Here is a 15,777-nt window from a genome sequence, read left to right as displayed (position 1 = left end):
CTCACACACACGCGCACGCAATCTTTGCCAGCATCCCTCGCGCCTCTGGCGTACTCGTGTGTGTACTCGTCCTGCGTCGTTTCGAATCCGATACTCTATCTGTCCATCCTCGCTGCTCTCGGAGGACGAAAGATGAGAATTCGCCGTCTGTATCGCCCGCATATAGAAACCTGCTGCACACACACACACACTCATGCAAGGGCGCTGATCGCCGAAGAATAATAATCGGTTCCAGCGCGGGGCCTTTGAACCACACAACAGCGGATGAAGAGGATGGTGGCGACAATAAGTGGTGACGAATGAGGGAAGGACGGAAACGAGGACTTATCGTGCATGCACGTGTGTGTGTGTGGGGCACGCACTTAGCAGGGAAAATAGTTCAGATTGAGGAGACACAAATCGAATCAGCGTTCTTTGCTTTCGCCCCATCGGATTGCTATTCTGACGGGTGAAGTGTGCCGTGATTAGCGGAACGCGCTGCGATGACAATTGATTTACACGTCGTCGTCGTCGTCGTCGTCGTCGGTCAGGTAAACCAGCTATGAAAGGTAGACACAGGGCTCGAGGGGCTCCTGGCCATGCGAATAAAAACGCCAGAGACACGACGCAAAAAACGACAACGGAAGTGCGGAACGGTTGTTTGACTACGTCTGGCAGTTTTGCGTCGACGGTGCGATTTCCATCTGTTTCGAGTTTCTTTTTTCGTGAATCCGTCCCGTCGATACGCACCATTCACACAGAAACTAAGGCTAAAATCTAGCGCACGCACCCACCATTTAGCTTAACTCGACATTAAACAATTTCCTAATCAATGCTTCTCCGAAGTTCCAACGACACTGACGAGCTATCCGCAACACGACCTCACTTGTGCCCACGCACACGCACACAATATGACTTTTTTGCTATGTCCGAATACCAACATTCGTATGCACACAGTCGAAAGCCGGCGTTGGATTGACAGTTGACAGCGCAGCCGACGGATTACACAGCACAAATGAAAAGTGCTGCTGTTTGGCCCAAAAATCTTTGTTTCCAAATATAGCAATCCATGACGCACGGCTTATCACAGGGTCAACTAACGCACCGCGGTGCACAAAGCGCTTTTTTCACCAAGTTCGTCATGCTGCAAATGCTTCTTCGCGCGAGTCTCGAAACGCTGACTGAAGAACGAACTCTGAAGGGAATGGTATAAACAGCTTCGCGCGAATGCATATCTGACAGCTACAAAACACAGGGTGATGGTGAAAGCCAGAGAAAAAGCTTCCCATTTCAAATCGAATCATCATCACTGATATATCCGATGGACCAGTGGTCTCAAACACGTCAAGGTCAAGGTCAAGTGGTCCGCGAAGTATATAATTACGTTATACCAGTCAGGATATTCAGCAAAACATCACAAGAAAATGCTCTTATCGGTTCAGCGAAACGATTTATTTCAAATTCAAACCAAATCAAAGTGCTTACAAACTAGGAGAGGTTAGTCGGGCTGTCAAGCAGCTGCTGTAAAATGCTGTCAGTCAGTGCCGGCAGGATTCTTTCGGCTTTGTTTTCAGTTTAGGTTTCTGCTTTGGTTTGTTAGCAGTTTACTCAACTTGTCTGTAGTATTTGAGTAGCGTGTGGCCATCTATTGGATTTGTACTGAGCCAACTACGGTGCAACCAGCGAGAGCAACTTCATTGATCCTTTTCCCGCTGGGTCCGAACCATTTTGTTCCAGGCAAGTCGTGTTTGGTCAAGATTGTTGTCGGGAAACATCAAAAATCTTTCAATCATCAATAAAAATTAAAACATTTGTTTCCCTTGCAGATTGTTTCTAAAAGCCCTGAAAATGTCATCTTCGTCCATAAAGCAAAAAAATGCGGATGAGAAAAGAGTGTTCAAAGAGGCGTGGGAAAATTTATATTTCGTCACACAAGTTGGCGAGAAAATCAGCTGTATGATTTGCTTACAGTGCATTTCCGTGCCCAAGCAATACAACGTACGTAGACATTATGAATCACGGCATCGAGAACAGTACGCTGAACTGTCCGGCACTCTGCGCGAGGTAAAAGTCCATCACTTGAAAGCATCTTTCAGCAAACGCGATTTTGCTGGCATCAACACAGCAAGCGATAATTCTGTGAAGGCAAGCTTTGTTATTAGCGAGATGATAGCAAAGGCATCACGACCATTCACCGATGGCCAGTTTGTGAAAGAGTGTATGCTAAAGGCGTGTGAACTTGTCTGCCCCGAGAAAAAACAGCTCTTCGAAGGCATAAGTTTGTCTGCGAACACAGTTGCAAGCAGGATCACCGAGTCGGCGACGAACGTTCAACAGCAACTGATTGCCGCTGCAAAAAACTTTGTAGCATATTCCATTGCACTGGACGAGTCAACTGTAACAGGCACCGCATATTGTGCAGTATTCATTCGTGGGGTCGACGAAAACTTGAACATTTTTGAAGAGCTATTGGACTTACAACCTACGACTGGACGCGATGTGTTTCAAGAAGTGGCAGCTTGTATTGACAGGTGTGGGTTACCGTGGGAAAAACTTGTTTCAGTGGCTACGGACGGCGCACAAGAAATGTGTTCAGAGAAGGATGTTGCTGGATTCATAGTACGGAAACTAAATCAGTTCAGCTTTGCGGGACCTTTTGCAACCATACACTGCATTCTACACCAAGAAACACTCTTTGCCAAAAGTCTACAAATGAAGAACGTGATGGATGTTGTCGTAAAGACGGTGAATTTTATAAGTGCAGAGCGTCTCAACCACACACAGTCATTTCTAGCTGATTTAGAAACGGAATACGAAGAGTTGATGTATTATTCGAATGTCAGATGGTTGAGTCGTGGAAAAGTGCTGCAGAGATTTTTTGAACTAAGACAAGAAATAGCAGTGATCATGTCATTGAAAGGCAGGAGCATACCCGAGCTCAGTGACCCAATGTTTTTGTCGGATCTTGCTTTTCTTACTGACATCACGCAACATCTCAATACACTCAATTCACAACTACAGGGCTCAAAGCAGCTGGTTACCGTGATGTTTGACCGCATCAAATCATTCAGATGCAAGCTGACTTTGTGGGCCACTCAGTTGGCAGAAGGAAACTTTGCTCATTTCTCTTTTCTACAGAACATAACTGTTGAACCACAGCGCCTGAAAGACTATGTAGACATCCTCTCCAGACTACTGGAAGATTTTGAATACCGCTTTAAACAATTCACTGCCCTCGAACCACAGTTTATCCTTGTTGCCACTCCGTTCACGGTTGACGTGAAAAACGTTCCAGCGGAAGTCCAGATGGAACTAATAGACCTGCAGTGTGACACTGTTCTAAAACAAAAATACGTTGATGTTGGCGTTCCAGATTTCTACCAGTTTCTTCCCAGAGAGAATTTTCCAAACCTATTTTGCATAGCAGCTAGAATTTTAGCTATGTTTGGCAGTATGTACGTTTGCGAACAGTTTTTCTCCAGCATGAAGATCAACAAAACAGCATTACGATCTAGACTGACTGATGAGCATCTGAGAGCAACCTTGCGGCTTGCCACTACACGCGACTTCAGACCTACGTCGATGGTCTGGTCTCTGCCGAACGATCTCAGCTGAGTGGACAGAAACATGAGTGACGAGCCATCTGCTGTAGGCCTAATAATTGGTTAGTGGTTTATTGGTTTTTTGAGAATTACAGTTTCTGGGGTTTTATTAGTGACAAAGACAACGTCAACTTATTTGAATAAACTGAATTACTCGTATATGTAATAAACTACCCTAAATGTAATTAATAATTATGAAAACTTTACCTTAAAATTAATATTATGAACGGTTATTATAGCATTCAACTGCAGTGACAGTAGTGTTCGTAAAATTTAATGAAAGACACATTTTCTTTATGTGGTGCGGCCCGCTGACTAGCTGTTACTTTCCACTGCGGCCCACATGCTAATATGAGTTTGAGACCACTGCGATAGACTATAAGTTTTACCATACAGCACCAATTACGATTTGAATAAACGCAACGATATTTGGAAGGCTTTTATGAGCAGTAACTGATATTAGTGATTAGTGTTATTATTAGTAAAACTTAAACTTAATTTTAATATCGGTAATTGAGTAGAAGGTAGAAATAAACGAGCACGTAATAAAGATCGAATGAAAACCTGACGACATACGCGGAATTCTTGGTCATCTGAAAGACACATATGATGTGGTTGAAAAGTTGTAAAGCCAACACAAACATTATGATGCCACCAACGCCATACATTACCATTTCAAACGGTGCCACATTTCTTTCAATGGACTGTAGCGTGAACATTTGTTTGTGAAGAGCATTTGTGCATATGGACTCATGTGCCACTGTTTTGATATGAGACACGGCTTTAGTATCAATAGGTGTATTCACTAGTCGATCACTTTGCCAGCCAGCATAACTTGTTTTGCACAATGCTTGGTTTTATTTGGACTTATGTAGCGTTTGCTGTGTTGGGTTCATTATTTTAATTGTTATCGGCTTTGTTTTCTTGTCGTGTAACTTTCTTTCTGTGCTATCGTACCTATGCTGCAACAGCTCCAATGAAGACCACCACTGTTCCAAACGTTCCTATTAAATATTTTCAAAAGTTTTCAAACGTCAAGGACGTGCTTCACCTAGCTTTCCGCGCTGCCATTTGGCGATCTTTTAAATAAAAAAATGCAATATAGAAATGTAAATACAATTGTGTGTGTATATATATAATTTTCACGAATGAGATATAATTTTTGAAGGATTTTATTTTTCGCTTATCGCATATACTCCCGTTACTTTTCTGTTCATGTTGTTGGCAAATAGCTTGGGCATTCGAGTTTGCAACCGAGTTTATAACGTCGCCAATTGTGGAAAACGTGCTCCATTGTATCCCACTCTATAAATCACGTCTAAAAAACAATGATTGCGAGCAAAACAATTAGCAAGCTTGTATGAATTGAACTAACAGGGACCGAAACAGCAATGAACCATTAGCTTATTTCCAATTGCACAGCACGAAGTGCAAGCAAGACAACGCCAATTAGTAAATGGCAGTAACAAACTGATAATATTTTGTGGCAGTTGCTAGTTCTTCGAATTTTATTGTAATTTGTACCCAATTTTGTATCACTAAACACATTTGTTTTCTTTGACTTTCATGGATTACCTTAGTGGCATGTGGCATGTGTGTGAAGACAAACGTTGCTCTCTCGCATTGCAAAGGATTAATTTCAATCTTAATAGTCGACGAACACCGAAAACAGAAACAAAGCATTTTTGAAAATTCGTTTCTCTTCCCGTAAAGCGTAAAATGTGCCCATCTGCCAAATCAAGCTTTAAAACGACTCGTTGGGCCCATACTCAATAAAGCAGCACTATGTTGTAAATGCCTACTCTCCCTTACGTTACACTATTTTTTACTTCCATTCCCACAAATTGTCCAAGCAACAGAATAAAGTAGGAAAACAACTAAGCAACGTATCATAATACTTACAAGTAATGTAATTTATTTCAAACTTTTTTCATCTCATGTTTGATTTTTTTTTCTGATTTTCTGTATATATATTTCATATTCTCGCGTTTATATCTCGTGCTTTTGAATTCTCGTCATAAGCTGGCAGTTCAAAAATATATAATCCATACTTAAATTTGATTGATTCGATCTCTTCTTCTGTATAATTAATTTCTGCCAATTGCATTTCAATAGATTGTTTTTTATCTTTTCCCAAAAACTTGCTTCGTAAAGCTGTTGGGTTTTGCTTATGTTTCCATTGTTTTGTTTCTTTTTCTTGTAAGGATTATTTTCTATTGTATTGATGTTCTGATTACTTTTTTAACATTTTCTTTTATTTTTAACCGACCGTCAACCGATGGTACCTTGCATAGCTATATAGCTTTTTTCAATCATGTAAAACTCATGCTTTTCTTAACATCTTATTTTTGCTCATTGCTATCGGCTTTCTGCGTTCCGGAGGTCTGGTTCTGGTGTGCCTCCTTAGTTTGTCAGCTTTCAGCTAAAAGCACTAAACGCATTCACGACCAACCATCTCATGAGCCGCCGGCCACCGTCATAAGCTTACATTTAGGAAGGCAAAACAAACGCTTAATTTATGTAATGCAATAAATAATACGCTGCGCTTTACGCATTACTAAAGTAGGATGGAGTTTCTCCATTGTGTTCGAGTTGAAAGTGTACTCGACTGGGGTGAACCAGTCCACTGGAGAAAACTCACAACACCCCTGCCCGTAGGCGACTTTTCCATGTGTCCAAATGCCACACGGCCCAACAAACATAGATCGTCCGGTACGATGCAATCGAACGAGTTTGAGAATTTGTGCAAGCAAACTATGAACACATTTCAGTCCGTTGGCTTTGGACTACATTTGTACGTCGTTAGTTTACACAAAACGGATGTTCATTACTTTGTTTCGTTATCTTTGCATTCTTTCCAGTGTGAGGCGCTACAAAAAAGCCAAACAAACGCGAACAGCAAAAGCCAACAATACATACACACACACAAACACGGCTCTAGCACAGACGCATACACGTGCCTTTGTTTTTATGATTTTTTTATTTAATTATTATTAGGGTTCAAGAGAATGTCTCATTCTATAGAAACATAAAGTTCGACTGATTGCCAACGAAAGAAAGTCCATAATCAAAGTAGACATTTTGGCTTCAGCCGATAGCAGCAACATGTGTTGGAGCACTGAAATTATTATTACATTCATACGAAACGGCCGTCCGGCCGACCGATGATTCTACCAAAGCCATCCGGTCGTGCCCAATGGGGGAGCTGCCACCAAAGCCTTTAGCATCAGCAAGTGTTCGTTCCTTGCACTATCCTTCCGAAGCGCTTCAGCATTTCTTTTCATTACGAAACGAAATCGAAGCCACACGCAGCGCTCTGCTTAGTTCTAACTCTGCCTTTCCTTGCCCAGTCCTTCACCCTGTTGTTGGTTCGCTGCGAATTGTCCAGCATTTGTTGGAGAGTTTGCATTCGTTTGCACAAATTTATTTATTTGGATACAATCGAAATTGGTGTAATACGCATCGTGTTTGTATCTGTTTGTATCTGAGCGAACACACCCGAAGTGAGCTGTGTTGCAGATCTTATGACTGTCAAAGTTTTGTGATAAATTATCCTTTTAAAATAAATAGTTTATTACAGCTATGCTTTCTCGTCACCGAGGGTTCACCGAGAGTTCACCGAGTCATCGGTGACCAAACCGGGGAAATTTGCACTAAATTTGTTTGCCGACACTTTCGCCGGCCCCCCAGGAGGCAGTAACACACAAAATTTGTTGCACCTTTCATATAAGCTACAGCTTCGGCTTCGTTTGTATATATTGTAATCTGTTTCTATTCTGCCTTTCTTTGTTAATTTTGTTCTGTCACGCTGCGTACTCCTGCTGTTGCATATTTTTTGCTTATTTTTTCTCTCACGAGAGCTGCTTGTATGCTTTTATCTCACCCGCGTTTACGCGACCTTATTTCTATTACTTTTTTTTACTAGTTTACTATTTTATTACTTTTCAGCTAATTTGTGAAGAAGAAAATACGATTCAGTTGCACATCGTTTACAAGTGTTGCTCTGCGGAACATGCGAAGCGTCCGCATGCTGTTACACTGTTTATTTACGGATCGATGATCGTTGTGGGTAGTTAAATTGCCGATGTTTTTCTTTACTCTTGGCGCACAGCTCACGTTTTTACGGATTTGTGTCACAATGTTTACTCATGAATAAAGGAGCATCTCGTTTAGGCGTTTGCGTTGTTTTTCTTCTAACTTTTCTAACTTTTCACGTTCTTGTAACTTTCTCATTCTTGCTTGACTCAGTACGCGGGCGGCATTTGCATTGGCAGCAAATTTAGTCAATTTGTTAAAAATATTATCAAAAAGAAAACGGAAAACAACATTCTTGCTCGAACCGAAATAAAACAGACATTCCTTAAACTAACTCAATCAATACGTCAACTTCGTCTGATCGTTCGTAAAAAATATCGAGAATAAGAATAGACTCCATTCATCTTATTGTACTGCTACTGGCATAAACTTTGCGTGATCCACTTTTCTGCTTCGTCGCACTGGCTCTATCTCGCTTCCTGGCTCGTCGGTTCTACGATTCGCTTCCGTGTTTTCACCCGGGTTTGGAGTATGGAAGAAGTTTGAGCGAACGAAGGAATTGGTTTCTCCTTTCGCAAGTCAGAAATCATACGAAACCAAAGGAAACTGGAACGTCCAATTTGCGGGAGGAATTATGGTGTTGTTGTAGGCGGTGTTGTTGGCAGGCGCACTGGCATTTTTTGTATTCTTTTGTGAGCGCGCACGGCTAGGTAAAGTTGCGTGACCTTGTGGCTCGCTTTTGTTTGTTATTTCGTAACGGAAGTGGTAAATGTTGATTTTGATGTTGTTGTGGTGCTTTGCTGTTTGCTGTTTTGTTTAACCAATTCATGTATGTTTTCGTAATGTTTTTAACTGTGGAGAAAGGGACAAGAACACAATGAAAAAGAAAAGAAGAAAAAATAAGATCGACGTCGATTGATCTTTGATGAATAAACACCAAATTATAAATAGAAACGCCGGCGATGATACGAGCGACTGATTGATCCCACCATTCATCGCCGACGTTGCCGCTGACCAAAGCCCCATTGCAAAGCTACAAGCACAAGTGCAGCGCTTCTTTCAAGTTTGACTACACACTTTTCTTGGTGCCGTAACGAGAGAAAAGCGCTCCACATTCTTGCTGTACAGAGTAACAACGCTGCACAACGCTATCCTTTATGAACCAATTGCTTGTTTTTCGAATTAAATTTCTGAAACATGTTAGATGTGCGGTGCTTCATGAGGGTATTAAGGAATTAGATACAAAGCAAAACAAAGCGCACGATAATGAACGAAAGCGCCACTCTTTTTGGGTAGATTATCACTTTCTGTAACATACGCATGCATGTATGTGAATCTTACGATTAACTAAGATTTAATAATTCTATACTTTGGAGAATGTAAAGGGACAACACTACCATTACTCTTGAGCCTGATGGCGGACTTAAAGTATAAAAAATTGAGAACGACTCAGTGGAAAATAATATTTTGCCTCGCCTTAGCGGCAGTATGCATTACTAGAAATAGAAGATGCAATAGGTGGATTGCTTAAAAATGACCAGTTGACTTGCGCTTCTAATGTAGTGTCGAGCTAGTTTCTTATTAGTGTTGTGCTAGTGCTGATTGGTAAAATGAAACATTAACTAGTTAACAGATTAAAAAAAACGTACGCATGTCGTAAATTTGCAACAAAAAAGCACAATCTTCAGCAAAGTGATGAATTAGAAAAAAAAATTTAACTGGTGAAAATAAACAAAACACAAATTAGTTAAAAATGCATCATATTAATGTTTCGTGAAAAGCAAGGAACCAAACTTATATCAAACCGTCGTGTTTCAAAGAAAAATAAAACTAACATCCGTATCCGAGGAAACTGGAAAAGCCAAACAATGCTGGAAATCATCCAAGGAGGGTTCGGGGTTTCTTTATATGAAGCGTGTTGGTACAGTGTCTGTTTGGTTCGAGTGTACGAAGTTCTGCCGTCGGCTCACCACTGACACACTGACTAACTCGGAACTCAGACAAAATAGGTTATCAGAATGTAGGTGTTCGTATCTTACGTGAACTTCAACAAAATTTGTTGCAACTTTTGCTCGAAAGGTACACTTTTTCGGGATCACCGCACAAACACAATAACAAACGAAGTGAATAGAATTGCTAGTTTGGCTCGGGAAGAATGCTACTAGGGACGAGGACAGTAGGATTGTATGCTTATGAATGGATGTATGGATGAAGAATGGAAAAATTCCGATTTACTTTTTCTTCAGTGTAAAGAATGACCGTCTCTTCTGTTCATCCTTCTGAGAGGAAGCGGGTAGCGTCAGCGAGCGGCCTTCGCCACTAGCGTCAAGCTCGCATTGTGCTTTCAAAGCCGTTACCCATTGATTCATTTCGGCGTCATCGTGACACTGTAGCAGGAATTCGCCTCCGTTCGACAGCCTGTAAAAAAACGGCGAGAGAAGGCATGAAAAACCATGTTCTTGCAAGTAAGCAACATTTAGTGAACTCGATTCTACTTACTTGATTCGGAACACATGCTTCTTTTTGGTGTAGTCAACAGCAATCTCAATCTGGGCTCCCTTCAGGTCCAACGGTGGCTCACCGCGGAACGTCTGTTCCGGTACTGATTTCGATGATCTTTGATCCTTGAAGAATGTTAACCTGCCGCTACGGGCAACGCAGTACAACTGCAGCAGATAAAATAGCGACAAGGAATAAGCTGAATGTCACACGAACCCGAAATGTTCTGCTTGGCAGAAACGCTCACCTTATCCCAGGAACGGTTCGAAGCTTTCTTGGTGGTAGACTCCCATTCGTGTTTTCGCGTAAGAATGCCTTCCTGTGCGCCCTCGTCTGCTCCACCTGGACTAGGACGATCTGATGCATGAGTAATTTGCCAGAAGAATAATGAAAATGACACAGAGCAGGTCACCGGGAAAACCGGGTACCGCATGTTAGTAGTTAGTAGTAGTACCCGAACGATAATCGGTAAGCATCTTCTCGACTCGGTTCGAACAATTAGATCTATAGTTTTGGCATTTGTTCTATCACTGTCGCCATCATAATTTGAATGAAAATGGTAACACTAGCGAATAATATCGAATTAAAACCAAACAGTGTCAAATTCTCATGATACCAACAACAATCCTTCTCTTTGCACAAACACATTTACAAGGGCAACATTGTTCAAAGCTGAGTTCATAATAGCCAAACAAATTGAAAGGCTCCTTTATGCTGCTTTCTTGCACTGCATTTGTAAGCAAACACGATTACTGACTATCCCCCCTATTATGGATCTCGAACGGAAAATCTACCGTTCGAGTGAACACAACAAGAGAGAAAGCCGAATACAGCAAGAGAGAGGGCAGAAAGAGAAAGCTATAGCAAAATGAACTCAAAATGAACGGAATGAACGTTCGAGGACTCGAATCGAGTTCTATGATAGGGGGGTATATTTGTATCTAACTGACAAAGTAATAAACACAAATTGGCATGCACAGCAACATCTTCCCATCGTTCATAGTTGCTTAAAAAGGCTGGAAATTGTTTTCCTCAGGAACAACACCTTATTCTAGCTACAGGCAACAACAATGATCATGCAACAAGGAGGCAAGAAAAAGTCACAATATCAAAAATATACCTACTGAATCCGAGCAAGTTGCTCCACGTCAATGATCAAGGGGAAAACAAGGTAAGTGAGGAGGAAAATGACCAAAGAAACTAATTCTGTGACGGGGCAGTGAGGATGTGAAATGGATGTGAATTGAGGGAACGGCCAATTTTGTGGGAAGTAAACAACTAAATTCGCAACATCCACCATTAGCGAAGCCAATACCTTCATCATCTGATGCTCCATCCGCCTTCGAGCTGGTGCGCTTCCACCGGAAGCTTCGGAACGGGCTCTTGGAGCGTGACCGTCGACTGACCTTAACGCCGGCCGATGCACTGGCCGAACTGCTGGACCGCTCTTTCGGTACTCCGGAGTGCCGCCGAGAGACTACGGTTTGGCCACCAACTTCAGGCGGTTCCCCATGCAATAATGGCGGCACGCGCGCGTTCGGTGGTTTTTGGTAGTTTGTTGTGGTTGTGGTTGAGTGATCAAACAATTTTTGGCATGCAGCAAATGATGAACGGGGTCGGGATTATTTTGGAGGAATATCGAAGGTGTTCGTGGTGTTGGTGGTGGTGTGGAAGTGGTGATGATAAAAATAAATAAAAAATAACAAAACACATTGAAGATATGAAAAATTTATGAAAATCGGGAAAATGAAAGATTGGGAAAAGTAAAACTGGGAAAATAACAAGCGATCCTGTAGAGAGGAACCGCCAGATCGAAACCCTATCTCCATCACCAAAGGAAGGCACACGGTTGAATACTTACAGGAGGAACGTTTCGGAAATGTTCCGGTTCTTCCGATAAAGCTCCTCGGTGCGGAGGTGCTTTGTTCTAGTGAAACACTTCGAAACGCACCGAAGGGTAATCTTTGTCTCTTGACATGCACTATTAGATATGGTACAACACATATAACCATGCAAAGAACCCAGACCGAAGCATCGAAAGACAAAATAATAAAAGTAAAAATGTTAGTTGTAAGTCGCGAAATTTAAAGCACCATAGGCTTAAGCGGTTTGCATGAGCCAACCTCGATGCAAACAATTAGCTAAACGACCTACGAAGCAACAGACAAGAGGCTAAATAAGAGGCTAAAGCCAAGCCGTAACCAATTTAGCCTTAAAATCAGTGTAAGACAACAATAAAGTTACCATGCATATAGCGAGAAGCGGATTTTGGTGAAAATTAAACAATTAAAGCGTACCAGAACGAAGATTGCTACGGACAATATAATAACGAAATGTAAAAAAGTCGTAGTGTTATCGTTTAAGTACCTGTCTGGGAAAGAGGTCTTTCTTTTTCTACAGGTGAAGTTGCACGCATAGTGACTACAAGGTGTCGAGGTTATGTTTTCATTTTGTTTTGTTTGATTGTTTGCGATAATTCGAATTCGTTGTAGCGTTGTGATGGTGACCACACATTGATTTTTCCCAATTCGTATGCCAATAGGATGGGTTTAGTTTTGTTATTTCGCATTATCATTGTATTAGCAGAGTGAATCGCGCGGGCAGCGTGTAAGAAACGAATATATATAGTCGTGAAGGTATAGTAGGAGTTACGATTGAGAGTGGTTAGCTTTTTAACGGATAAGTACTGATCGAAAAATAGAATCGAGTTTAATAGTAGGAAATCGCATAGCGAATACGAGAAAGAGAGCAGTTTATGGGAGAAATAGTGGGACAAATAGACTCTACGGTCCGGGGAACTATAGCAAAGACAGGAACGGAACCGTTCGTAGTGACAAACTCACCTGACTCTTGCTCCTTGGTGGAATGTGGCGATCCGGGAGCGTCAGCCATGTCGCGCGCGGCAGCAGCTGCCTCCGCTTGCCGTGCCGCTTCCGCCTCTGCTTCGGCAGCGGCCCGTGCCTCAGCCTCTGCCAGCAAACGTTGTCGTTCGGCTTCTTCCGCTGCCTCCGAGCGACGCTTCATTTCCTTGAGCTCAAACTGCGCGAAATGGTGATAATGTTTGTTGTAATTATCGTTATTGTTGCACAAGAAGCCGAACGTACCGTTGTTAATCGCTCCAAAGCGCTAAAGCGTTCTTCTTGGGCTGCGGCCGACTTTTCGAAGGCTTCGTGCTTCTTGATTAGATTTTCCACCTCGTCAATCGTGTGGCCGAGCTCGGTCGACATCAGATACGGTTCCTGTGCAATGAGCCATGCTTCGGCGACGGCCGCATCACGGGCGAATTGATACACCTCCAATACTGTGAAACAAACAGAGAGAAGTTAAGATTGGTAATTCTGCACCATTCTGCACCGAAAACGATACTTACTCAGTTGCAAGTTCTCCCAGCGTTCCTCCCACCGATGGAGCAGCGCATTCCGGCTGTTGGTCAGCTGCAGAAGCCGGTCCTTAATGTCGGCCGATGCATAGTGGTTGCGCGACAACAGTTCCTTGCCAAGGGCCAGGCACGCACTGAAATTGTCCTCGCGCGTGTCGATCTCAGCCTTCAGGCTCTGGTGGTTGTTCATCAGCAACTCGACACCGCTGACGTCGCGTGGCTTCTCCGATGTGTTCATCTGACGCACCACATCCTCCATCCACAGCATGAGCGTGCGGACCATGTTGAAGAACTTGAACAGATCGCCCGTATCGGCCAGCTTTCCGCGGCGTTCCTCACACATACCCTGCAGGTGAGCCCAAGCGTTGAGCACCTCGTGCTCACGGTTCGTTATCTCCCGGGCCTTCTCGCCTGCGTATGCCGCCTGCAGTTTGAGCGATTCCTCCTGGATCTGCTGCACCTGTGCGTGCAGTGTCATCAGGTCTTGGATAAAGTTCTGGTGCTTGCGCTGCAACGCCGACACGACGCCCGCATCGCGGCCCAGCTCCTCCGACACGCCGTGCTGCTTCTCGTTGATGCGTCCCAGAACGTCCTTGCAGTCGTGGAAGAATTTGTGCAGCTCTCGGGACGCCGCCAGCATGGCTTTGCGCGTTTCAATTAACTCCAGCAGATCCTGCCACGCCTCGTTCAGGCCGTCCTTCCACTCGGCAATAGTGGCCGAGTCCGAGTGGCCCGCGTGGATCAGCTCGTCCGCAATACCGTTCGCCTTTGCCACACGCTCGCTACCGACCGTGGCCGTATCCTGGGCAAACTCGTTGAACCGTTCCCACAGCAGCGTAATGTGGTCGTAATCTTGGCCGAGCTCGTGCGATCCCGCCACCACTTCCCGCTCCGTGATCCACTGCTCCAGATCGTCCACTTCACGGCTCAGCATAAACAGCTGCAGAGCCTCGTCGAGCCGTGCACGTCGCTCACCGGCCAGATCTTTCAGCCCGGCGTACAGTTTATCAAGCTGCGATTGCTTCACCGAAACCTGATCGCTGTAAGCGTGCTGTTCGCCCGTCAGCTGCCGTGCCGTTTCACCCAGCAGACGAATCGTGTCCGCGTAATCCTCCACCGACTGCTCAAGGCTTTCGTGTTTCTTCATCAGATTTTGGGCCGACGTTTCGTCCTTGCCACGGTCCTCCACCATCATGTACAATTCCTGCTCACTCATCCACGATTCCGCTTCGGCCGCATCGAAGAAGTACTGCTGCACCTTCTCGGACTGATCGAGCTGACGGTGGCGCGCCTCGACGGCATCGCGCAACTCTTGCCACTTCTGCGTCAGCTCGCTGATCAGTGCCGCGTACGGTCCGGCATCCTCGTGGCCCTCGTCGATCAGCTTCTGTCCGTTGTTGCAGATCGTCATGATGCGCGGCTCGTGGTTATCGATCTCGGTGTTGAGCGACTGGTGCTTCTTCTTGAGCACGTGCACATTGAACAGCGAGCTACCGTACTCGGTCGACGCGGCCAACGGAAGCTTCTCGTCGATCCACAGCTTCTCGTCTTCCACGTCGCGCCGAAACTGGAACGCTTCCTTCTTCTTCTCCAGCTGGCGCTGGCGTTCGAGCAACGGGGCCTTGATCTTCTCGAAGCGCGCATTCACGGCCGTCTTCTTCTCGACAATCGGTTCCACCACGTCCTGCGGGGCCGTCTTGGTCAGAACCTCGGTCTGCTTGTCAAGCTCCTCCACCTGACGGGCCTTCACGGCCATCTGCGTTTGGATGATTTGCTGCCGCTGCATGAGGATGTTGACGGACGTCAGATCGCTGCCGGTGTCGGTGTTAATAATCTGCTTCTCCAGGTCATCCATCCACGAGTCAATGTCGTCGACACTCTGCTGCACGATCACCTCGCGCTTCGCATCGAACAGTAGCGCACCCTTCTCTTTCGTGCTCGTTTCCAGCTCATCGAAGTGCTTCGACAGATCGCTCAGCTTCGGTTCGATGATCTCCTTGAACTCGGGCTTCTCCACCATCAGCTCCTGGGCGGCCTTTTTCGCCTCGTGCAGCCGCTCCTTGTTGGCCGCAATCTCAGCCTCGAACGCCTGGTGGCGCGTCCACTTGGAGTGCACCGTTTTCGCACTGCGGTACGTGTCGTCCTGCGCGGTGATGTACTTTTCCTGCACCCACTCGGTCAGCTCTTCGATGTCCTGCAGGAACTCGTGCAGCTTCACCTGGTTCTTCAGCTTCTCGTGCAGCTCGAGCGCCCGGTTGCGGTTGTCATCGCGCCGATGCGCAA

At 44.5% G+C, this 15,777-nt stretch overlaps 1 protein-coding gene across 2 annotated transcripts in view; it reads right to left on the bottom strand.

Moving 5' to 3' along the window:
* Window positions 1-4,341: 4,341 nt before the first annotated feature.
* The window catches only part of LOC128268739 (spectrin beta chain), a 15,344-nt gene continuing 3,908 nt past the window's right edge, over window positions 4,342-15,777 (bottom strand). The window contains exons 3-10 of one of the 2 annotated variants that reach the window (XM_053005932.1): window positions 13,486-15,777; window positions 13,220-13,416; window positions 12,959-13,154; window positions 11,431-11,610; window positions 10,363-10,472; window positions 10,116-10,282; window positions 9,852-10,034; window positions 4,342-8,468 (exon numbers count right to left, since the gene is read on the bottom strand). The exon at window positions 13,486-15,777 is cut by the window's right edge and continues 3,295 nt beyond it. In XM_053005932.1, the coding sequence (XP_052861892.1) occupies window positions 8,465-8,468; window positions 9,852-10,034; window positions 10,116-10,282; window positions 10,363-10,472; window positions 11,431-11,610; window positions 12,959-13,154; window positions 13,220-13,416; window positions 13,486-15,777 (3,329 nt within the window). In that variant the 3' untranslated portion in view covers window positions 4,342-8,464. Of the gene's footprint in view, window positions 8,469-9,847; window positions 10,035-10,115; window positions 10,283-10,362; window positions 10,473-11,430; window positions 11,611-12,954; window positions 13,155-13,219; window positions 13,417-13,485 lie in introns of those variants that run through there. The other variant, XM_053005933.1, reaches the window with a different exon arrangement.

Source organism: Anopheles cruzii, chromosome 2, assembly GCF_943734635.1.
Source record: "Anopheles cruzii chromosome 2, idAnoCruzAS_RS32_06, whole genome shotgun sequence".
In the NCBI taxonomy this organism is placed as follows: domain Eukaryota; kingdom Metazoa; phylum Arthropoda; class Insecta; order Diptera; family Culicidae; genus Anopheles; species Anopheles cruzii.
The sequence above is the reverse complement of the archived record's forward strand: the minus strand, read 5'-3'. Positions and strand labels throughout refer to the sequence as shown.